Below are 26,209 nucleotides of genomic sequence, written 5' to 3' on the forward strand. Positions count from 1 at the left end.
GTTAGCACAGCAACAGGGTATTGATGACAGTACAGTAATGCCACTTGAGCAGCAGCAGGGTATATCTAGAGCTGCACAATTAATCGTTAAAAAATCGTGATCTCGATTCACCCCCCTCTGAAGATCTCTCCTGCAGATTTTGCCGATTCTTTCATATAACAAGTGGAGAGACTTTATCTGCTCACTCAAAAGCATCAGGGCAGCCTGCCAAGTCTTTAAAGAGGAGGTCCACTTAAACAAAAAATATTAAAAGCCAGCAGCTACAAATACTGCAGCTGCTGACTTTTAATAAAGGGACACTTACCTGTCCCAAGGTCCAGCGATGTCAGCAGCCGAAGCCGATCGATCGCTCATCTCTCGGCTGCCCCCACCGCCATCCTCAGTCAGGGAATCAGGAAGTGAAGCGTTGCAGCTTCACTGCCCGGTTCCCTACTGCGCATGCGCGAGTCACGCTGCACGTCTACATTGGTCCCCGTTGTGTTGTGGGAACTGTGTATTTCCCAGAACACAACGGGGGTGGGCGGGCATTTGCGGCTAGCTATTCCCGGAAGTGGGTGCAGATACCTGTATTATACAGGTATCTGCACCCCCCTGAAAGGTGCCAACTGAGGCACCGGAGGGGGGGGAGGAATCCGATTAGCGTAAGTTCCACTTTAGGGTGGAACTCCGCTTTAACTTGAAACATTGTAACTAAGCTTCCTTCTTAGATCAAAGGGATAGAACTTCTGTGTAAATACATAATCCAGGCAGTCTTCCAAGTTTTCAACAAAGTGTAAATGCAGGAAGTTTAACCACTTAAAGTCTAAATCTTTTTCTGACACTTCTTTCTTAAGTTAAAATCAATATTTTTTGCTGGAAAATTACTTGGAACCCCCAAACATTATATATATTTTAGCAGAGACTCTAGGGCAGTGGTTCTCAACTCCAGTCTTCGGGACCCACCAACAGGCCAGATTTTAAGTATTACCTTGGGGAGTTGCAGACTAGAATACTGCAATCACTGAGCAGCAAGTGATATCACCTGTGATGTATTTCATGCATCTTGCAAACCTGGCCTGTTGGTGGGTCCTGAGGACTGGAGTTGAGAACCACTGCTCTAGGGAATAAAATGGCAATTGCTGCAATATTTTATGTCACACTGTATTTGCCCAGCAGTCTTTCAAATGCAATTTTTTGGGAAAAAATACACTTCAATGAATAAATAAAACGAAACAGTAAAGTTAGCTCAATTTTTTTTTTGTTTTAATGTGAAAGATGATGTTGTGCCGCGAGAATCGTGAGAGAATCGTGATCTATCTTCTAAGCAAAAAAATGATGATTCTCATTTTAGCCAGAATCGTGCAGCTCTAGTATATCTGACAGTATAGTAATACCTCTAAAGTAACAGTAAGGTATAACTGACAGTATATTTATGCCACTATAGTAGTAGCAGGGTATAACTGACAGTATAGTAATGCTATTATGAGAGCAGCAGGGTATAGGTGACAGTGTGGTAAAGCCACTATAGTAGCAGCAGGGTAAAGCCGACAGTACAGTAATGCCACTAGAAGAGCAGAGAGGTAAAACAGCAGAACAAATCACCACCACTACTGGACAAAATGAGCTGAAAAGGAGAATAGAACAAGTTTCAGCAAATCAGAAAGCAGAGAGAGGACTGGGTGGACTGGTGCTGGCAGTAAAGAGTGCTGTAATTATCTGTTCACTGGTCTGCTTTACTTTGCTCATCAATGTGCTGCACGCTATACTCTCAGCAAACAGGTTAAGGGTCACTCCAAACAATGTACACATTCGATTAGTAGGCCCCATGCAAATATTATCATCCCTTAAATAACGGCACTATGGCTGTACATTTTAAGTTTATTCAACTTGCTGTAAAGATGGCTGCACAAGGTTAATAACAAGTGTTGTGTGTACTGCACACTGGTAGGGGTTTGATGGAACAGGGAGTGTTGGGTTGGGACTATTCTGCAGCCATTCATGTTGTGCCTGTCTTGTGTGTAATGATACGGTTGTCTTAAAGGAGAAGGCTGCACTGATGTTGCCCAAATAATACCTGTGACTGTGGACACCCAGAGGGCTTCAGTACCCAGCTCTCCTCATCCGGCACATTCCACCAGCACTAATAATGCACTACAAGGTCAGAAAAGACAGAAACGAAAAGGAGTGAAAAGTGGGAGCAGAAAAGAGGAGCCAGGAAACCATGAAAAATAAGGGATGGGCAAGGACAGGGTGAGGGCACAAAACAAAAACAGACTTACCTGAATGCTGCAAGGTATTCTGCATCACCCATAGGAGGATCCAGACCGCCTGCCCATGCAACATTCACATTAAAACCTTCCCCACTGTTAGCACCAACCTGAAAGAAAATCAACGCAGTACATTAATAGTAGAATAGGCATTTATTTGATTATTATTTAAGGGGATTAGACTATTATGCCCCCATATTTTACCTTGGTTTCTTTACCTTACAGATTATGAAAATATCTATTAGTCAGATATTTAATCAAAAACTAAAATAAAAGAATTATAGGGTTTATACATGCTGAATTTATCTGACATATAATTCAGATTATGAGGGAGAATGATTCCTTGCATGCGATTTCACCAGTGACGAAATGTGTAGGGTGGAGTTATATCAGTAACATCAACATGCCTGCTGGGGCACTGGATGCAATGTATACAAAAAGTCTTGTTCTTTCTTTGAGATGTAAGTATAAGTCTAGTTTTAATAAATAAACCTACTTTCAATTACTGCATCATGAGCAATCCCCTTCCCATTACATGTGGTTCTTTGGAGTAACTTGTTCTGGAATTGTGATTAAAGGATGTCTAAAGGTAAATAAAAACAAAACAAACATGTCATACTTACCTCCTCTGTGCAGTTGGTTTTGCACAGAGTGACCCCGATCCTCCTTTTCTGGGGTCCCTCAGTAGCGCTCCTGGCTCCTCCTCTTCTCGAGTGCCCCATCGGAGAAGTTCTCTCCCTCAGGGCACCCGCGTGGGCGCGCTCCCGTGTCCTGCTGTTGCGTCTATTGACACAGACAGCAGGAGTCGGCCCCGCGCGCGGCTCCCGCATCACTGCATTTGACTGACAGCAGTGGGAGCCAATGGCTGCGCTTCTATCAATCTATCCAATCAGGACAAGAGACACCGGCTGGAGCTGCTGTGCTCGTTCCCGGCGTTGGAAAGACAGGGTTCAGGTAAGTAAAACGGGGGGCACTGGAGGGCTGCTACACTAAAGGAGGTTTTTCACCTTAAAGCATAAAATGCATTAAGGTGAAAAACCTTGAGGGTTTACAACACCTTTAATGTGGGATGGCGATAAAAAGAGTGGTGATATTACTGATGGCCTTAGCTGGTTGACTACAACTGGAAGTGAGCAGTGTTCCATCCATCCATCACTAGAGGTATGCTCCCCAAAAGTGCTGTCAGACCTTCTGCTACAGAGATCTATGCTTCCGGTAAGAGGCTTTGATATCCCTCTTTGGTGGTGTGCACGGCGGTGAGGATTGGAGGCACAAAATCACTACAACTGCTGCTAGGTACATGAACAGAGCATGTTTGTTCTACAAAGCACTACATTCGATTGCTCTCTCATTACTTATAAACTTTCATGAATGTTTTAGATCACGTATTTATTGTTTTATTTATTGCATTTCATATGAATGTTGTATTACAGTATTATATGTATTTATGTACTTTATTGAATTTATAGTTGATGCACATTATTTATTATCTGACAGTGCAACACATCTATTTTTGTAAATTTTTTTGTATTATTGTGTGTAGATACAGTGAGTGCTGCTGTCATTTGTTGAGAAAAAATTCCTTTAGTGACTTCTGTTAATGACACCTTAGTGCACGATATTCCTCTTTTGTTATATTTCACCAGAGGTGCCTGAAATCAATGAATATATTCAACTAGACTGCATTACGGATGATGGATTAACTAGAGTATCAGAACTGGAGAAGATTAAAGTCTAACGCTAGTTACACACAAAAACCTATACGCTACCACCTAGACCTCCTGATCAATATGCAAACACATAAGCACACACCTCAGATGCACACATCTGCTATTTACTGTCTGTCCTTAGAGAAAAATGGCTGTATCCTGTGAATATGGCCATTATTCTCTGTGGTTCAAATTGGCACATGCATGGCTTTTCAGGAGACAGCTACATATACTACAGGCTGAAAAACATTGTCCAGAGCAGTCGAGGGTAACGAACAACAGATATCTACACTTTATATACTAAATATATTTTTCATTTGTAGGGCACGGCTTTACAGTATTTATACTGAAGCTTACTGTTTCTCCCTTAGCTTAAAATGGCAAAATGTTAAAATATCAGGTGGCCACAGAAGTACTTAAAGGATAAGTTCACCTTTGGAAACATGTTACATGTGCCACCTGTTTTTAGGGTGGAAAACGTAACATGTTCATATTACTGCAGCCTCTCCCCAATCCCCATTCTTTTTATGACAATGGACCGGGGATCTTCTCCCCTGCATCTGCTGTCACAATTTGAAAAGAACAAGGCTGTACGGAATTCCGCCTGTACAGCTGTGCCATTCATTTACAGAGTTCTGTGAATAAACTATAAGTACCAAAAGCCTTTGCGGCTGACAACTTGTAGTTCTCAATGAACTACCGGGGCACTGGTGAGCGCTCTAGTAGTTCATTCATTCTTCCTGTCATTCAGTAACTGCCTGCCCATACGAGGTATGGGCGGACAGCTACACAGACAGTCTGCAGGAGCCTGAGATTGCACCCATGATCTGATGATGCTTTACAGGCACCAAAAAATAAATAAATAAATGCACATTTTTTTTTTACTTGCAAAAAATGTGCATTTATTATTTTTTGTAGAAAGGTGAACTTATGTTTTAAACAAACTTAGAATGTACTGTATTTCCGCCAGCAAGCCCATAAATATGCCAGACTGCTCTAGCTGTATAAGGACACGTAAGTAAAAGAAATAAGTAATAGCGACAGCTAAATTCTAAGATAATTATTACTAAACACCCATTGCTAATTAGGTAAACACAGAGGGAAACCACATATAAAAATAAAGCTAGGAGTCTATACCATATATTTAAACAGATGTGACAGATGTCTAAATGTAAGACTGAGCATAATGACTCAGTGCTTGTATTTTTTACAGAAAACAGCAGCACTTTATCACTTATTTGTTGGGAAAATGTCAAAAAATAACATTCAAATTTGGTACAGCATCAAGCAGGCTTTTCTATGATAAAAAGGTTATGACTGCAACGCTCTGGCCTTTGACTCCACATGGACTGCAAAGGTTAACAGTGCAGGAGAGGAAACTTGCTCTTGCCGGCTTCAAACGATGAAATGCAAGTGTTCTGTCTATCACTTTTATAACGTTGTTTTCAAAGGATTTATTTTGGGCAGGAACACTTATTTCCCATCTGCTTTGCATCTTCCCTCCCCCTTTTTTTTGTGCAAAAAACCCTTTGTTCCTCAAAATATCAAAGTAATGATGATAAACTGTTTACAATGCAAAATCCTCTCAGGCCCTCATCCCCGGCACCCCTTCTGCAGTAGAGGCTGCACGTAATCAGCTGTGTCAGTCCTAAACTGTTCCTAAGCCATCTGTCTACAATTATATGAAGATGCTGCAAAAGATCTAATGCAGTGAAAAAAATATGGCAACTATAAGCCTAATAGGCATCAGTTTGCCTTGGTGACAAATCATCATTCAACAGGTAGTGGGCACAAGATTTTAAACAGACACCACTAAGTAGAAGATAGATAGATTATTTTCTTTATTACTTTATTAAATAATAAATAATAAAATATTTGGCTGCTCTGTGTTAATGTATATATATAGAAGGCATCAGAATCTGCCCAACTTGGAGTCAAGTCTAGTCTTTTTCCAAAGTAAAGTAAAGCTATGCCCCCACCATTCTAATGTCCAGTGCCAGAACCTCAATCTTTAACAGAGGCTCTAATATTGAAATGTTAAATAACGATGACAGGTCTTAGCATAAGCAGCAAGGCTTGGACAGACAGAGTTCCTCTTTAAAGCAATATTATAGTGATATTAAAGTCTTGTTTTTTTATTATTTAAAAATAACAAAAATGTTCTACTTACCTGCTCTATGTAGTGGTTTTGCATAGAGCAGCCCAGATCCTCCTCTTCTCGGATCCCTCGCCGGCACTCCTGGCACCTCCCTCCTGCCGAGTGCCCCTACAGCAAGCAGCTTGTTATGGGGGCTCCCGAGCCGCTGCTCTGTGTCCATTCAAACACGGAGCCACGGCTCGGCCCATTCCCCTCACTCTCCTCATTGGCTCACTGACTTTGATTGACAGCAGCGGGAGTCTCAGCCAATGAGGAGGGAGAGTCCCGGACAGCCGAGACTCTCATGCAACATCGCTGGAGAGATGAGGCTCAGGTAAGTATTAGGGGGCTGCTGCATACAGAAGGTTTCTGCCTTTGGAACCACTCTAAACCCTAAACCAAACACATAAAATATTGCAGCTTACCAATCATTAGATGTAGTGGCGCATTTGTTTTCTTTTTTTTTTTTTTTTTTAGGTCTTTTCCCCTCAGTTTTCACCTGGTGATCTGGCCAGTAACACAGAGAGATAGGGGGGTTATTTACGAAAGGCATATCCACTTTGAACTACAAGTGCACTGCAAGTGCAAAGTGCACTTGGAAGTGCAGTTGCTGTAGATTTAAGTGGAAGATTTGAAATGAGGGGAAGCTCTGCTGATTTTATCATCCAATCATGCGCAAGCTAAAATACTGTTTTTTATTTTCCTTGCATGTCCCCCTCAGATCTACAGCGACTTTAATTCCAAGTGCACTTGTAGTGCAAAGTGGATTTGCCTTTCGTAAATAACTCCCTCGGTGTCTACACTTTAAATGAAGGAGCAACAGAAACACCTTTGGACAGCAGAATGGCCAGTCTGGGGGGACGGTAAGATGTACTAACAGAAAACATATTAAAGCCTGGGATAACAGTTTTACATAAATAAATAAATAAAAGCTGATCACTGTTAAGTACCCCTGTTGGAGGTAAAGGTTTTGTCTCAAACCCCTAACTGTTATATCTGCAGGACTGCTTGTTTTGTTGAAAAACAACAGACTTGGCTTTATGTTCACAGGACGTTTGAAAACCTCTTCTGAACTCTGGAACTTTAAAGCGGGGTTCCACTCAAATTTTTAACTTAATCTTACCTCCTTCAGTTAATTGCATAGATGTTCAAATGCCGCACAAAATTTTTTTTTATCGCTGTAATTACCTTTATATTGTACTTTATTGTGGCACTTCCTGTCTCTCCTCCCATGGGAGTAGGTGTGTTTATTGCCTTTCCCCGGCACCGCACTGTCTCCTGGGAGCTTAGTGTCAGGCTTCCCAAGATTCAGTGTGGGAACAATGATCATGCTTGTGAACAAGCTGTGAATGAACAGCATTCACCGCATCCCGGAAATCAATGCTTGTGGGCTTCACATGCCCACAAGCAAGATGGAAACAGCCAGCATCACGTTTTTTAAGTTATTCTTCAGTACGAAAACAGACAGAGGCGGAAATATTACACTCAAACTGTGAGTATTATTTTGGGGTTAGCAAAGTGTCTCAATGACCTAAAAAAAAAAGAAAAAAAAAAAAAAGATTGGTCGCCGGACTCCCGCTTTAACCTCAGTAGACTCTCCCAAATGACCACAATGCAGGAAACACATTATTCTCTCTCTCTTTTTTACACATTGTGAAAGGACAAAAATTTTTCCGATTGGAAAGCGCCTATAAAAGAAAATGCTTATAAACGCAGATTACCACGTTTATCTGCTTTCAAAAAAATGCTTCTAACCTCATCTGCTTCTAAACTACTATAAACCCTGAGTGTACATGTACAGACAAGATAACATTGAGGAGAGTTCAGGGGCTGCTGAAAAAAATGCCCAACTGCTCCTAAACGTCTGTTTACCAGCTGCATTGTATATGAGGCCTTAAGGACCAGATCACCAGGTGAAAAAAAAAAAGAAAGAAAGACTAAAAAAGAAACAAATGCAGCCATCACATCCAAGAACTGGTAACCTGCAATATGATAAATGTTTGCGTTTGGGTTTATTACCGCTTTAAAGAGTACTTCCGGGGTCAAGAGGCTGCCGAAATAAACAGAAAGCAATCACAGGATTATCAACATTACTTACAAACATCACAAAGATCCTGCACCCTGCCAATGTTCTTAGCGTGTAGATATGCTTTAAGGTCTCCACCCACCCGCACCACCCATTCTTAGTAAGCACAATCTGCTCGTTCAGAAAAGATAATTAATGGTAGTATATCTTGGAAAGCATTAGCAGTTTGCTGACTGATTTTCCTTTTTTGCCTAGAGCACCATTTTAAATAGGCCTGCCAGTGTGGTTTATTACTGCTGATCGTGGTTAATGATGAAAAGAAGGCTTTGCCAGGCCATTGTCATTATAGAGATGGTCATTACCTCGTTAGCAGCTCCGCTGCCAGGAAAGAAGTTGCCGTCATCATGTCGATGAAGGGAGATGTATAATACATTGGGATCCCTATAAAACACTCGTTGTGTTCCATTGCCATGGTGAACATCCTGGTAATGAAAATGATAACACATTAAATAGTGAATAAGGGCTTGTGTTTAAGAAGGTTTATCTTTAAACAAATTACATTGGTCTCATCTTTGCTAAAAGATCTTGCAAGCAAATTACCCACAAATCCATTTTATAAAGTAAAGTGATTTTTTTTTTTATTTAAAAGTGCTTTCCAAGTGAATTGAGCTATCCTGTCTGTCTAGGTTTTTCTCCCATGTAGTAAAACTAACAAAACCCAAAATATCTCTCTTTTTGTTGTGCATAGTTACTGCAAACATTCAAAACAGAGAGAAAGGCTCATTTGAATTTATTTGCCATAATCACCATCATCAAGCTTTTGAACATTTAGATCTAGATCTTATTTGATAGTCTATGTCAGCAGAAGAGCCGTTATTTCAGAGATGAGCATAGAGGATCTTCACAACAGCATACAGGTAACTATAACTTCATAATCCATCTTCAAACATCAGCTGCATTACCTCCAAAGGCATAATGATCTATGCCTTAACAAAACTGCAGCCTAAAAGTCATAGGTCATCACAAACAAGACAGATATTCGTTGTCAACTACTGCTCTAATGGACACCACCATCTAAACAATGACATCTGCAAACCAGAACAGCACAAGGACTATGGCCCCTACTCCTAAACCAGTAGCGATACCACCAATGGATTACGAAATTATAAACCCATGTTGCTGAAGGCAAACAAAACAATATCCCCATTCTACAGAGGGACTACTAGGCCTCAGGACAGTGCAAAGAATGGCACAAATATGCACGAAACTAAAACAAGAATGATGACCTATCAGTTGCAAAAAAAAAAAAAAGATGCATGTCTAATAATAAAATAACATACTATAGGCCTACTTCAATAAAAAGTCCACTAAACCCTTGGTGCTCCAAAAACAAAATCTTGACTTTCACTTAAAAAAAAACAAAAAAACAGCTGCAACGTTTAATTACTTTTCAGAGTGTTGAGTGGCCAGACACCCAGGATGGAGTTACAGAAGGTGGGAGAAGGCTTGCAAGTGTGCCTGCACTGTATTCAAATTAATACTTTATAGGATTTTAAGAAAAGGGAAAGGTTATGTTTTAAGTGCACACAGCAACCAAATGCTAAAATAAGACAACGCAAGGCTGTAACCAATACAAGTCTTGCATAATTGGCACCAAAAGCAAACCTGTGCTTTACATTTACAGAAGTATATACTCTTATTCACTTCCTTGCCACTCCATTCACTACCCTGTGATGGATGACCATTTAAACTACTTCCTCTATAGAAGGCTGAGGACTTTCTACTCGCCTCCATGCACGAGCGTTGGTGCTTGGTGATTGGCCCAGCACTGCCACATGGAGGCAAGTAGACAGTCAAGCACCAGTACTGCTGCAAATAGAGCAAATTATAAAGGGTTTATTTTCTTCTCTCCTGGCTACAAGCCCCTAGAAAATAAGGGGAAAAGACTTTGCCGAGGAAAATAGACGGCCTGTAAATTCTGATCTCCTTTTGAAAATGCTAGTTTTTTTTCAAGACAAGGATGTAGCCAGTGAAGTCATAAGACAATTTACGTTTTCTGAATGGAAAGTCAGCAAGTGTAGCCTATGTTTTCCTTTAACAGGCCTCTATGGAATTTCCTAGATCTCTGGGTACATGTAGGAGACTATAAACAGCTGGTAAATGAAGAAGCTGCTGAACTCTGCCATCTTCCTCATTTCCATCTAATTCAGAACAAAGAAAAATTGCAGGTGGAGCCGATCTTCATAGAAAATATGTCAATCTCTGCCTGAGATCATGTTCTGTAAACACAGTGCTAAGGGAGAAAACTGCACAATAATGGAAACGTAAATAGAACTTACCCAGTCCACAATAAGGATCTTTCTGACGTCTAGTCTCTGTTGCAATTGTTTGGCGGCAATGGCTACGGAGTTGAAGAAACAGAAGCCCCTGAAAAGGCAAAAAAAACAAATGTCAGGACACACAATAAAGCTAGCTGGAGACATCAGAGAGAGGTCTGACATGGAGACATGATCAAAATGCTAAAAGATCTCTTAAATGATAATAAAACTCATAAAAAAACATTTGATAAACATTCCATTTGATTTACTAAAACTGGAGGGTGCAAAATCTGGTGCAGCTGTGCATGGTAGCCAATCAGCTTCAAACTTTTTTTGTCAAAGCAATTAAGCTTTGAGAAAAAAAAAAAAAATCCTGGAAGCCGATTAGTTTCTGCACCAGATTTTGCACTCTCCTGTTTTGGTAAATCAACCTCACTATCCTCTAATTTCTACAAGTACATTAAGAATTATTGAGCCATAAATGATCTACTTCTGCAAACACGTAAACCAGAACAAACATCCTATTTTTTGTTACACACTTGGGAAACTTAAAGATCAACTCCTGGAAAATTTTGAAATTCAATTATTAAAGTATTCATAATAAAACAGCTTGTTTTGTCTAGAGAGGAGAAACAGTTTTACTTCCCTGATCCTTCGCTACTCTGGCAGTTGCCGCTCTCCCCAGCAGTGAATTATCTCTCTGTGTCATCACATCCATTGCAGGGCTATGGACCCTGCTGTCATCTTGATGACATCAGGATCCAAGACCACAGGAGTGTGCGGGAGAAGAAAGGGCTTCGCTTTAAGGTAAGTTTAACATAATGTCTTTACCTTGCAGGGTACAAAAAAAAAAAGCAGTTTACAACCGCCTTAATGTAGTCTTCTACTGAGATACACTGTAAATGTTTTGGCACTAAGAAAATTAGCCTACAAATTCTTTCAACAGGTCCACTTGTGTCATAAAACAAACCTAAGTTGAAAAAACATAAAGCTGCCACTCATTTTGTGCAAGCAACTCCACCGTGTTGGCAGAACACGTTACATCTTCTAAAACTTTAAAAAAAGTGCTGCCCTGGGTTGCAAAAGCAACCCTATTTGCTGGGATTGACTGTATTCCTCCACTCCTCACTGCTGTTAAGTGAAGCTAATCATCACACTGATGGGTCAATTGCAAGTCATGGGAAACACAGGGAGCAGAAAAAAAGACAATTATCTATTAGTGCCAGTAACAGTTTATGTTCAAGAAAGTATATGAAAAAGAACAGACATTTTCAAGATGCCACCATAAAGAAAACAATGTTATAAAAAATATAAACATTTTTTATTGAAATATACATATGTTTGTTTAAAAGCAACACATTTATAAAAACCATTAACAAATATCCATGCAGCTATAATACATATCCAGTAACTTCAGCTCAACATGTTTCTCCAATCACTGGCTTCCTCAGGAGACTTTGAGAATACTGTATGAGATGTCACCAGGGTGCTCAGGAATGTTTGATGACTAACGCACAAGAAGAAAGATAGATCATGCACCAATAGGATTACCCACGGGAATATCAGTGAGCTATAGAAAGGAATATAACCCAACAAGGCATCAGCCACTTGAATCAAAATTATGAAAGCGACAAACAAAGAAGTCAATAGAGGTTGATTTCCGGGTCTCTCTGCCCCTATCAAGGATAAGGCCCAACTTCCAGGTTCATGAAAATATGTTTCCCCAAGAGGAAGCATAGACATCATAAATGCGCAAATATACATCAACAAGTAAAGGATGTAGGCTGCTGATACAGCGTCCCCTATGGCTAAAAGTCGCAACGGATATTGTGGATATTTTGTGATGGTTTTTATGAAATTGTTTCTTTTAAACATATGTATATTTCAATAAAAAATGCGATAGTTTAATAACATTTTGTTTTGTTTTATTGGTAGCACCTTAAAAATCCCGTTCTGTGTTATATACTTTCTTGAACATATTTGGTGGGATGTGGTACCTTTGACCCTCAGACACCCAATAATTCAACATATTGTCTAGCAGTTTACTATGTTTCAAAACCCAAGAAAAGTATAGTAGCACATGCAACACTTATTAGATAGACTATGAAGGGTTCACTGTATCTGGCATCTAAATACAATTTACAGAGTTATGCTAAATTTACTTCATATACTAGATATGGAGAAAGGACACCCTGCTGTAAATAGCTCCATCAAACACAGTCAGTTAGGATACCAGCAGTAGAATTATAAAATTATCGTACATAGCAGTTGACGGGTCTGCATGATGTCCTGGGGGCCTCACCAAAGCAAATCCATTCTGCAAAAAAAAGATAGAACCTGATGAGATGACAGCAGGATCACATTTATGAATTCAGCTCTGAGGCTCAGGAAATATTGTCTGCTCCCATAAAACAGACATGGAATTTTATTATAGTGGTCATCCAAACAGGTGCAGCCAATATGTGGGTAAAGGCGGTTATAATATTTAGTAGAAACAAATATTATCCGTATTATCAAATTGAATAAATACACAAATGTCCAGTACTGGGGTCCACTGTCTGATATCCATACCATGGCAGGGAAAAAAGAAATTGTTTTCAGGAGGTCACAGAGAAGCTCCAGTTACAGTTGCCACAAAAAATACTTTTAAACCGCATACCTTTAATTCTTGTGTTACAACTTTAAATGCCAGTTCAATCACGCTTCCGGCAGCCCAGCGAGCAGCATTTGAAGAATGGAGCTCATTCCAGATAGTGTCACTGTCCACCTGCAGGTAAAAAGAGTGTCAAGAAATTAAGTATCTATTATTTAAAAAAAAAATAATAATTAAAGAGGAAATTAACTCTGGAAGTTGTGCACAGAAAAGGTAGGCAGAGGGTAAATGACTAGTCATCAGTATTGCCTGTTGTCTCTCTGCTACTAATCTTTTACCTACTAATGATCTAACATGCACGTTCTGCACTGTGTCTCGGAGCAGAAGCAGCCACCTGGTAGAGGCAGAGCCTTGCTTCCCCATGTCAGATACTGCAGCAAGGTGAACAGTGAGCAGAACAGTAGTGACATCACCAATTTTTTTCCAAATCTCCTGAGACTGGCATTTGGAAACAGCAGATCCATAGTTTCACAATGCAGATATACAGATTTGAGATTGCAGGCACAGGAGCGACTAGGAACCTTAAAGAGAGACTTCTCCCAAAAAGGGAAGTTCCCTGTATTGCGCAAAATTCATGAAGCATTTGCAACACTTTTGGTTCTGACATCAACTCGTGCACCAAATTCAGGTAGTTCTAAAATGCGCCTATTTTACATTGTGTCACATTGTAACAGGTATATGAATTTTACGCATTATTCGCCGCTTTTAGAATGCATGAGACACACTTTTGTCAAATCTGTTTGAGCCAGTCTTTATGAATTCCAGGGATTGAGTCCACAGTTGCATCCAAGCAACTTTTAATAGCAGCCAATTACTGCTTAAGGTTATACACCAAAGAGTCATTTAACACCATTTTAGAAGATAAGCACAATTGTACCATATGCACCACTGGGAGAAATTATGGAATAAGGGAACATCAAATCATAATAGCAAAGATCATATTACAATTGTGTCAAACAATTCATTTTTTATCATTCTCTTGTTGACTAAGTTCTTGGTCGACATACTGTGTCATTAGAAATGTATTTTCCAAATGCCAGTTGGTAACCCAACACTAGAGTGACTGACTGTATTACCGGAGGATACTCAGAGCCAGATCTTCAAGTGCTTATGGATAAAGCGCTTAATGATTTTGGGTGAGGCAGCAGCCCGAAAGCCAGTGCCTGCCCGTGCCTCTGATCTCAATTATGGTTTGTTTTTAGGAATAAACGCACTGGAAAGGAATTTATTTTATCTTTTTTTTCTTCTTCTTCTTCTTTCATTTCCCGTGAAACATCTTGTTTTCATCAGAGTCGCGTCAGCGCCAGGGAAATAACAAAGGAGACACGGAAAAACCTGGGGGATTCTGGACTAATCAAAGCCATGTGTGAGGCCTTAACTCAATCATCCCCTGAGGTTTAGCTGGCACAAGGCTCAACTTTGGGTGAATCACTCACGGGACTCAGTTATGGGGACAAGTCAGTTTATCTGATCAGGGTCCTCGCAGAAGTCAATGCACCTCGCCATAGAGTCTATGATGCATAGTGATGAGTTAGAATGCCAATTACACGGATATACTGACAGAATCATATTTAAAATATAACTAAAGGCAAGATGTTTTTTGGATGTTGATAGATTGGTGAGATTGACACAGTCAGCTTTTTATGTCTGTGTGTCGCCATTACAGAGTTTTACCCTGTCTAAATGTCTTGATTATCAATGTCACCAGGAATGAAAGTTAGTAAAAAATACAAAATTTGAACGTTGCCACCAGCGCAGGATTAGAGGAGATAACTTCTAATGGGAATGCTTGTTTCCATGACAACTGTCTAAGAGGAGATTTCCCTTACATTAGAAAGATATCTTGCTTCCTGTTGAGTCTACACAACAGGAAGTAAGGTAAAATCTCCCTAATTAGACAGAGATGGCAATAAAAAAAAAAAACACAAAAAAAAAAAAAAAAACAAGCAAACAATTGGTTTTAGCCTTCACCTACTTTATCCAAAATTGGAAAAACGTTTTGGCTTTAAATATCCTTTAAATGCTCTTAGTCTGCTTAACAGTTAAGAGTAAAAGAATGTGTTTTCACATATTCCATGTGTTAGATGAAAGACTCCCATATTTCCCTGAAGGATAAGGAACACGACTTCTAATGTACCATTATGGCTGGGAGACTATCAAAGGGGACAGTTGGGAACATACATTCCTACTGTCTCTATAAAGAGGTGCAATCTTGAAGAGATTGACTTCAAAGTGTCCCACTGTCAGCACATACTTTGAGATATATAGGTGTTACTCCATCTGAGAGAAATATATGGTGAAATAACAAATAAGAAAAAAGCAAAAGATCATGCTATAAGCCCGAGTGCATATGGTACAGATGTGATGTAAATATGTGTAGGAGCAACAAGTGACCAATCAAATATCAGCTATTCCCAAACTAATGACAAACGGTTACAGATTACTATGGGTTAAATCTCACCCTTTCTATTAAATTAAATACATTTTATTTTTTATAAAATTTTTAAATTTATTAAATAAAAGTTATTGCCTGTAGAACAAATTAAAGCATGGCTAGAACTGGAAGCTAACAAAAACACCTTTAAGTTTTCATTGCTCCAGCAGCTTTTCTTCTGCTATAACTTGCCAAAGGTAGAACATATTCCCAAAACATCTAACACACCTCTACAACGGGGGAGGAATCTTACTGTGTCTATATCTTAATTAAACAAGGTTTATCAAATATATACTGAATCATAGGAAAACATTCTTAAGATCTTTAGAGAGGCTTACCCCAAGTCCTCCACACGGCAGCATAACAAACATCCTCTGAGCAAGAATTCCTAAGAGACAAAAATAAAATTATCATTGGCCTGAAATACAAAATGACAGAAAATTTGGAGAAATGTGGCAGTTGCCAAGCAATTATTTGAAGCTTATAAAAGTTCTATTGTTGGTGTTCTCATTGGCTAGATATGGATTTCAAATTTCAGAGGTGCCCTAATGCAGCTTCCACATATATTTGCAAATGTATGCAACCAAGACTTGTGGTGTTAAAGGTTAAGTTCACCTTTACAACATGTTACATATTACACCTGTATTTAGGGTGTACCATATAACATGCTCCAGCATCTCCCCCCTAGGAATCTGTGAATGAATAAACTACAAGTTCTGCCTGCCACCATGGCAGGTGGCGTGTAGTTTTCAGTGGACTATTACTGCACCGATCAGCACACCTGTAGTCCATTTACTTTTCCTTCAGCTTTATACCTGAAAGCCCGTACAAAGGCACAGGCAGAAGGCTGGAAGGAGAGTGTACAGGAGCTTGACATTGCACTTACGATCAATATATTGTAGGTGAAATACTTTGCAGGCTCCTGTAGGAAAAAATAATAAATGCATTATTTTTTTTCTGCAAAAACTTGTTTTTATTATTTTTCCCCTGGCCTTAGCCTTTAAATATGGCACCATTTAGCTGCTTTTAAATATGAAAACCATTCTTGCTAAAACAATAAAACAACACCAGTAAAAGAGAAATCTAAGAAATGTCTTACTTCAAACGTTTAGTGGTTTCCTTTTTAAAGTTTGTGTTTTAAGATGCAGTGCTGCAGCTTGAAACTTAAAGCGGATTTCCAGCCTGTTTTTTTTTTTTTTTTAATCACCCCCTGTGATAGTCCACAATTATGTTTTACAAATCGGCATATGCCACATCTGAAAACGTTTTCGGTGTTATTAAAAGTATTGGTACTCACTGTACCCTCCTGATCCAGCAAGTGTCCATCCAGAGTGTGGGCATCTGAAGCCCACTAGGAGTCTCTTCCAGGATAAGGTTCTGCTGGCTACCCAGCAAGCACCTCCCGATCTCACACATGTGCAGTGGGACTTTACCACGGCCATAGCAATGAAGCCTAGCATCGCTTCATTTCTGGTTTAGAAATAACGCAATGCTAGCCGTGGAGGATGCCCAGTGACTTCTGGGATTGATTACACTGGTATCCCAGGAGCCAATGCAAAAAAGGATATGACGTACGTCGCTGCAACGAGTTTTGGACGGAAGTGGAGCTTTTTTACCAAGAAAGGTACTATATATTTGAAACATAAATGTCACTATCCATGCGGACATGCATGCAAATTAGGGTGGAACGCCGTTTTAAAAAAAAAATGCAGATCAATGGAAGTGCACTAAATGCAGAAACAGGATATGTTGCTTTACATAAACATCCAAGTGTGTGATTTAAGTGTGTTATTACTAAGAATTACAGGCCTACAATATAAAACGCCAAATTTCTATGCAAAACATTGTACCGCTTTGAGACGCAAAAATCTGGCATAATCATACCGCCAGGGTGGTTACATTACAGGGGCCAATGACTCCAGCAGTTTGCTACCTGGCATTTAAAATGATAGCAGTAGTGCATGTGAGATGGGTAAATATATTTATACATGGAAACAGATATTTTTGCTTCATAAGCACATATATTATAGAAGGGATAGACAACCTTAACACCCCAGCTGTGGTGAAACTACAAATTCCATCATGCCTGTGGCTGCCACAGGTTTTGCAATGCCCCATGGGCTTTGCAGTTCCAGAATAGCTGGAGTGAAAGAAAAAATGGCAATGATGTTCAGTTGGCCTTTACAATACCAGCTTAAAAAGTGTACAAACAGAACGCACACTGTAGCTACTAAACATGGGGACCAAAAAATAAACAGAGCACAATCCTCACTCAAAGCTCTATACTTTTTCCTATATTAGTATGTCGGGACAAGAAGATTTCATCTATTTTATACCTTTTCGAATCAGCATTTAGAGATGAATCACAAGCAACAACATATAAATAAAAAGCGGAATGTTCAGAAACACATGTATGTCAGGATGAAATAAAGGTGCACACAACCATAAATCCTAAATGTTTATCATCATCCTGGTGATAAGAAAAGACAGAAAGTGAGAGAGACAAGGGGGGGGGGAGTTTTATAGGTTTCTCTGAGAGAATAATAAATTGATATGATGTAAGTACAGAAGAGTTAGGGTGAAGTATGTATTCTAGGCTGTTGGCAGAATTCAGGGGTTCATATGAGAAAGTTAATGCCTAAGGTGAGTCATTCCTCCATACTCCTGATTTCATTTATTTCACACACCTACTCAACAGCGGGGACCACAGTAACCCCCCAGTGTTGTGGACAGAATCTGGGATAATAAATGGTCAGTTTGGTTGTTGCACTGCCTCCATATTATATGGTAAATTTTAAGAATCTGTCAAAGGACTTTGAAAGAGTAGGCCAATTCCACCAGTCTGTGTCCGGTACTGAATAGAGTAAATTCTGTTTGGCTAATTTTTAGAGGTAAAAGCAAGTCTCTCTGCTGGAGTATGATTTCGTTTTTTTCTCCCCCAGTGACATGCCCAGCTCCTGCTTCCTTTTCTGCAATAGTTCCTAATGATTCCTATGATATTTTTGTCATTCTGGAGCATGCCATGGAGGAGAGATGGGATATATGTAGGAGGAATATCCTGTAGGAGAATTTCCTCAAAGGACATGAGTGGCCTGTTGGTTTTGTAAGAACAGATCAAGGTGGACATATATTCAAATACAAATACAACAGTCTATTCAGTGGACAAAGGATTTAAGGGAAATTACACTTTTGCTATAACCCCACTCCAAAGTAATAAAAATAGTATAAACACCTCCCAAACCTGTGTCAATCAGATCAGCAGGTGAATGGACTGGTGCAAGACAGACAGAATCTGTTTGTCAGGCTGCAATAGACTTCAACAAATTGGTGGCCGTCTGCACACAGACACTGACTCCCCGTTGCATAATGTGCATAAGATGGGTAAAACATGGCTTCAGCTCCTGTTCTCCACCTGTAGAGAACTCCTCAGATGCGTTTCGTCCTTTTCAGGGCCTAATCGTAGAACCCCTGACCCCACCCTCTTTAGCGCAGTGGCAACCTCCAAGGTGTTTACATACTGGATGCAGAAATATCCTTTGGTGCTGGCCAGATGCTAGTATGTGATTACTATGCCATGACAAGTAATGGTGCTATAGCAGGCACATCTACAGTGGGAGGAGACCTCTGCACCCAGAATGAAGACCTAGAAAGGCTGTTGTGTCTACAGGGAGGTAAGTGTGCACCAGGCTGGTGGTGCTGGTGGGGGGAATTAGGTTAAATTAGCTTAAAGTGCAAGTTCACCTTTACAGAAAAATCTTTAAGGTGAACTTACACAGGACAGCCTCCTCACCCCACCCAGTCCCGCTGACCTGGAGCACGGCGATCTCCCATTCTGAGCCTTGCTATAGCCGCCTCACAGGTCCGGGGCTTAGAAATCCCCGGCTTTCATTCTTCTTCTTCTTCCCCGCTGACAGGACGGGCTACGGGGGTTCTGATTGGTCGGCACCACCCATGTGACGGCGCCGACCAATTACATTATACAATTTCCCTTTAGATTTACCAAAACCAAATATATCAAGGTAAAACCTAAACACTTTCAATTTGTATGCAATTAGGCAGGCCCTTGCACCACATAGCTGAAGGTAAATCTATAGGAAATCGAATAAGAAAATTGTATAATGTATGGCCAGCTAAAACCAATTCACTGTGTACCTTGTTATTTTTTAATGAGTAAAAAAATTGGTGGAAACAACTGAAGCGTGTCAAAGAATGAAATAACTACAGTTATCTTAGTGCCAACCTTATTTGCCCACAAGCTGAACATACTTTATCTCTACTGTTAATGCACACAGTAATCACAGCAAACAAAAGCTACAAATTTGCAGATTTCTTGATACAGAAATACTATTCACAATATTAAAGTAGAAATCCTCATAAGTGTAAATAGCCAGCCCAAGACTGTTTAAAGAGATAACCGTTGGCTAAAAAAGGTGGCCAAACCTTCCCAGGTGCCCTATACTTTTAAAGCTAAGTTCAGAAAAAATAATAATGCACATAATTTTGCAGAGAAAAAAAATGTTCATTAATAATTTTTACCTACAGTGGATTGTGGGTGCAAAGTCTGGCTCCTGCACACTCTCCCTCCAGCTTTCTGACCATACCTCCGTATAGGCTTTCAGTTAAAAAGGAAGGAAGCACGCTGCTCATCGTATTCATAGTCCATTGAGAACTACAAGCCGTCTGCTGTGGTGGAAGAAAGGACTGTGCAGGCAAAGCACCAATTTTAGGGGTGACAGCGGCTGTGAGGGAAAAGAACCCCGGCCCACTGTCACGGGAAGTGGGGAGGCTTAGGGGGTGCTGGAACATGTTACACCCTAAATAGGGGTGTAGCATGTAACATATGTTCTAATGGTGAACATAGCCTTAAAGAACGCTGCATTCTAGCAAAGATCTCAGGAAGAGGCAGCTATTGTAAATTACGTTTATTCTGATATAAAATGGTCTGTGTACATTCAAAATTGTACGGCCAGTAAAAGCAGATTTCTGAGCCTTGGCAATGGATATTTGGAAGAGGCTTCTTCTTTATACAGTACTGTGATGCATGTTGATGAGCTTAGCATGATTATGTGGAAATGAAGTCTTACTACATGTAATCTAGACAGCTGTATGCGCCCACACGAGGGCAGCAGAACACAAGCAAATGTAATTCAAGCTCAACAAGCGGGACATTCCAAGATAAACTATTAATGAGATCCTTCTCTCGTACCATTCCTCATGTCCAGCATTCCAGAGAAGGGCAGCAATGGCTGGCAGTTACTTTATTTTTTTTTCTCTGGTGATCTAAAACGGATTGATGTGTTTGTACTGCGTTTAGGGAAGCTGTCACTAAGAAACAACTGAAACAGAATCCTGGAGTCCTGAACGGTTGCCCTGGCCTAGATTTACATGTTGCCCAGTGCAATAACCCTTTGCTGTGCTTAGTACTGTAGTAATGAGGTGTGATCTAAACTTTATCAGGGCTGATAAAAAGTAGGGACTTGTCAACATTGCTCCAAAATGGTATTTCTTATAACCCCAAGTTGTTCAGAGTTAAGAAGCAAATTACCTTGGACAACGTGGAATATTCTAAATCAATAGGTTTATTTAATGACCTGGCATTTCGTTTGTCAAAAAAGGTCTGTGTTTGGCTGCATCCAGTCAATTTCCAACTATCCTTTCTCAACTGTTTGTTTTTAAGGTAGATTTATGCAGGCCATACATTCCAAACAAATTTTCTTTTAAAAATCCAAAATTTTGTGTGTTTTGTAATTCGATGGTGCCACCACTGATATCGAAATTCAACCAACCAAGCCTTCAATTTCACCTCATGTTGCTACAGAAAATACATTTTGTGCCCGGGAATCTTCTTTTCTTTCCAGGGCACAGCTCATGGGCATTTATTTTCTCTTATATTTCTCGCACAATTCCCCCATCACTGATAAGAAATTTGTTGGTTTTTCAAAAATTTCCAACATTCCCGATCACTTAAATAATTCAATGATCGTACGAAAATCGGCCGTGGCTGCAGCTCACTAATGGTGCGAAATTCAAACCAAAAATCGGAGTTACGATTTTCTAAAAGAAAATTTCGGAATTCGACCCATGTATGGACGGCTTTAAAGCTAGTTTAGTTCATTTTTTTCACCTACTGCTGTAGTCACATAACTAACCTGTAACGCCCCACGTCCTGCAAGCTGATGGTTCTGGTGGAAATCTCCTGTCCAGTGGATGTCTGCTCCTCTACATAACTTTTAACTACTGGTGTTAAAAGCTTCAGGTTTACAACAGCAGTACATTTCAGAAACTCCCAATGACAGCCCACCCTCTCCTCCACAGACAAAAGTGCAGTCAGGAGATTCTGAAGTGCATTAGAATGTTAGAACTGAAGCTATTAATCCCCTAGTGACAGAAGTTCAGGGTTGGGTGTCGCTGGAAAAAGGATTTCTACAGGAACCATCATCCTGCACGATGTGGGACATTCTTCTTTAAAATTAGGTTATATCACTGCAGCAGTAGGCAAAAATGTCTTTTTTTTAACTGCGTTTCCTCAAGAAGAAAAGTAAGGCTGGCCATAGACGGAGCACATTTCTTTCCTGCAACCATGGGTTGCAGAAAGTGAAAGCTGTCCCCATTGGGAGAACACAGTGCCTATTGCTAGCGACTATAACAGCCACTAGCAATAATCGCATGTAAAATCCAGCAGGCTGGTTGTACCCAAGTTGATCGATCGATTAATTTGAGTACATTTTGCCTGCCTATACATGCTTCGAATCTCGTCAATTTCCTGCTAAACCGGCTGAGACTGGAACCATCTACAGCCGGCTTTAGCAACAGTTGGATGCCCACAGTGAAATGAGAGCTGCATGTATTAAACACTGACAACAATCAGAAATCAGTCTTCAGATTAGAAGACAAATAGTTTAGATTAACAGACACACAGGCAGGTAGATCACCCTGCATTATGTTAGACCAGCCATACACGGTTCAAATCTCGGCCAGTTCAGCAGGAACCAGTCGAGTTTCGAACCGTTAATTGTCAGGCTAAATGTACTAAGTTGGTCGGTTGATCAACTTAGATACAACCAGCCTGCTGGATTCTCTTGCGATTATCACTAGCAGCAGGGATTTCCCTGCCGAGAGAAGACAATGGCCCGGCAGGAGGGATTCCTGCATCTCAATTTCCATGGGTTGCAGAAATTTGCTCCACGTATGGCCGGCATTAGACTTTGTTAGTATCAAAAGATCCAGCCTGGAGCCACCATAACAGTAGACCATTCCCCGGGAATCAGCTGACTTGTGAGACATTACCAATTATTTCTGCTTACCAATACCATTTGTATTATGTTAGTTATTAGGCACTGTAATGACCAGTCCCATGTTAGAGACATTTCCAGTGAACCTGCAGTGTTTTATATGGATGTAATAGGCGGTTAGCATTTCTGCCTTGCAGTGCAGGTGTTCTGGATTCCCACACTCGGTTTGTATAGATTTTCTGCAGGTGCTGTGCTTTCTCCCCACAGTCCAAAAACATTCTGGTAGATTTGTAGCTTTCTACCCATATTTGTCCAATTAGTGTATTAGTACAGGCATAGCAAATAATACCAGTGTTCGGGACACTGAACTCTACGCTGCCACAAGCCTAATGCAAACTGTTTTTTATTTTGTTTTTTTTTTTTTTTTTTGCTGCAGATAAAATTAATCAGTTCTATATAAAGAGTGACACGTTCATGATTTGTATTTTTGTTCTGGTCTATATAGGTACTGTTTCCTCACTTTGTGTGTTCAAGTCTATGACATCCAGAGAGAACAGGGAGTACTTCCTCTTCAATGCACAAAGCTGTTTGTCAGAAGTGTTTTCTTTCCCCACAGTCTGGAATGCCTGACTCTTGTTTTTCTTCTCAGCAGGTCATCAGTTTGTATAAGGCTGCATTAATGCAGTTCCTTGTTTTTTCCCCACCGGATCGCACTGTTTATATTTTCTCTGTTACGTCACCAATACAATTCAATGTGATTTTCCATTTACAAATCACAGTGCATTGAGCACCCACTTCTAGGGTCACAAAACATACAGAGGAACCCAACAAATCATAAGATCATGTACAATAACATTTCTAAAGAAATCACTCTTCAGTAGACATCCATGCAAGTACTCCAGGAGTTACTAATTAATATCAAATCAGTGCACATCAATCTCCTTTCTTAGGTTTGGCCAGCTGCTGGGCCTCAAGCTAGATAAAGCTTTGAAAATGCCAGTTTCTTAAAGCTTTTGGAAAACCATTGCTCTAAAACCCATATAATTACAGAAACGTGGCATGATCTGATCTGAATAGGCTGAGGATGCGATAGACAGAGTAGACAGTAACTATATTACAGTGGACGTGTCATAAGATATATGCATCAGACAGCAGGAAAAACATCTTTTTTTTTATATATGGTAAAGCATTTCATAAATAGCTGGCATTGATCCATACTGTGTTAACCCCTGAATGGGAATATTGTCGTCAACAAACATAGGAAGCTCACAGACAGGCAGCAGGATAAGGCAAAGTGTCATCACCTCTCTTAAAGCAAAATTTGACTTTCTCAATCAACATTGACTATTCTTAATTCTTATGCTGTTAGCATTAGTAAATAGATAGAAAAATATATCATGTTTACTGTTCTTTACTTGCTTTCTAGTTTCCAGGCCTAGGCAAATTATTTCATACATTCCAGGAGTCTTCAGGAGGGGTTTTCTCAGCTAAGCACACCCTCCTGCGGCATGCCTGAGCTAAGGGCAGACGGATTCCAGGAAGTAAATGCTACATGAATCATCTGCCCTTACTCAAGACGATGGCCAAAAATGCTAGGGAGCGTTTTTCAAAGTGATTTCTTAGCAAAATAACGCATGGAGATATGGATGGATGGGGGAGTTTGCTTTGAATATGTAACACAAATTAAATAGTGTTCTTGGTTTGTGGTGCTCAGATGAAGTGTAGTTCTACTTTAAGTGTTAAATGTGGGGGTTAAGTGTGTTGGGTTTGCTGAACAAGACTCAGGTTGCACCTAAGAAGAGAGGTCTCAAATGCTTTGTTAACTAGTGTGATGGAGAAATGTTTCTGGCTCTCCAAGAGCCAAGCAATTACAATTCTCCCCATTGTATATACACTATGTGATGTTGTACAGAAGGTCATCTTCTACTGTGTAAATCCTTGTTCCATAAAGTTATTCAAATATAAAAGTTGGCACTATATAAATCCTGTATAATAATAATTATAATAATATTAATAATAATACTGTTACCCTGACATGAATGCTCAGGGGTCCGCACTGAGGGGGCAGATTTCATTTTCAGATGCTTCCTATATTGTCTATATGGTGAATTTGTATGTTTTATGTAGATGTATACATGTAAGCAGAATAATAGCAAATATATGTAGTAGGTTAGGTTTTGTAGTCAGGTCATGTGATCTTCTATTGTCAGGCCAGCCATAGATGGTTCAAATCTCGGCCGGTTCAGCAGGAACTGGCTGAGATTCAAACCATGTATGAGCAGGCTGAATGTACCAATTTGATTGTTTAACTTGTGTACAACCAGCCTGCTGGAGTTTGCATGCGATTATTGTTAGCGGCTGGTATAGCTGCTAGCAATAATCACTGTCTTCTCAGACAATGGCTCGGCGGGAGGGTTTCCCTGTCAACACTGACTGTCTTGATAGGGGAATTGAGGTGCAGGTTCATGGTTGCAGGAAAGAAAATGCTCCATGTATGGGCTACTTTACTGCAAGGTGCATAAGTATCTAGACCCTAAAGGTTTTACATTACAAATCAGATCGCCATACACAAGTGAGGATTCTCTGTAGTGCTGGTAATGGATAGTTTGTGTCTGAACACACAAAAACAGAACACTTTCAGAGGCAGACTTTGTTTCCTGGTATAAGCCCAGACATGTGTTCAATGTTCACCCAGTGCACAAAAAAAAAAGTCAGACATGTTAACAGCTGTTGATTTTGCATACATACGGAGTTCTGTATTTTTGTAAAGGGTCACATACCTGCAAGCTTGCGATTGTCCAGTTTGAGCCTATTGTGAGGATTGGTGCCATAGAGGAGGACGTGTGTCTCTGTATGTACTGACTGCAGCTCTTCCAGGGATGCCTTTCTACCACGAATGCACTGCAAAATACACAGAGCATCAACCTTACATGGTGCAGTAGGATCAAGCTCTCTATAATACACTACGAGACCAAAATCCAAAAGTCAGAAGTCTGTTTTTCATTTTTCACAGTATTGTCAATTGATGCCAAAGGCAGAATACAAGGTAGTCCTATTGAAGGACAAAGAACCAGGGGGAAACAGAGCTGCAGGACAGCATTGCTAACCACTGAACTGCAATGTCTGTTCTCAGTGTAATAGAATGAGAATTCAAGCCTGTTTGCTAAGTGAGCCTGTTTCAGTGCTGTAACAAGGCTTAGAAAAGTTATTTTTAAAACCTTGTTAAAGTGGAAGTAAAGGCAAAACCTAACTAACTTTAAACTTACGCCCACTCCCATTCTAAGCCTGTTCTATTTAGCCCTGTAAAGAAAAAATAGCTATAGTTACCCATTTTGCAGCCGCTTTGGTCCAGGCCCAGGCTGAGCTGTCAGCGGCGGCTTCAGTGTGTAGGAGAGGCAGCCGACAACAGAAGCCCCATAGTAAGTCTCAGGCATTTCCCAGCCGTTGTCGGTTC

The 26,209-nt window shown here is 40.2% G+C and overlaps 1 protein-coding gene across 9 annotated transcripts in view; it reads right to left on the bottom strand.

Annotated features, from left to right (window-relative positions):
• HDAC7 (histone deacetylase 7) overlaps nucleotides 1-26,209 on the bottom strand; it is a 466,455-nt gene that overhangs the window by 18,438 nt on the left and 421,808 nt on the right. For 8 of the 9 annotated variants that reach the window (XM_073613657.1, XM_073613659.1, XM_073613658.1 and 5 more), the window contains 7 exons: nucleotides 25,536-25,656; nucleotides 15,862-15,911; nucleotides 13,096-13,203; nucleotides 12,698-12,753; nucleotides 10,458-10,545; nucleotides 8,481-8,600; nucleotides 2,259-2,356 (listed from right to left, as the gene is read on the bottom strand). In XM_073613657.1, the coding sequence (XP_073469758.1) occupies nucleotides 2,259-2,356; nucleotides 8,481-8,600; nucleotides 10,458-10,545; nucleotides 12,698-12,753; nucleotides 13,096-13,203; nucleotides 15,862-15,911; nucleotides 25,536-25,656 (641 nt within the window). Of the gene's footprint in view, nucleotides 1-2,081; nucleotides 2,131-2,258; nucleotides 2,357-8,480; nucleotides 8,601-10,457; nucleotides 10,546-12,697; nucleotides 12,754-13,095; nucleotides 13,204-15,861; nucleotides 15,912-25,535; nucleotides 25,657-26,209 lie in introns of those variants that run through there. The other variant, XM_073613661.1, reaches the window with a different exon arrangement.

The sequence above is a fragment of the Aquarana catesbeiana genome, linkage group LG02 (genome assembly GCF_042186555.1).
Source record: "Aquarana catesbeiana isolate 2022-GZ linkage group LG02, ASM4218655v1, whole genome shotgun sequence".
NCBI classification, from domain to species: Eukaryota; Metazoa; Chordata; class Amphibia; order Anura; family Ranidae; genus Aquarana; species Aquarana catesbeiana.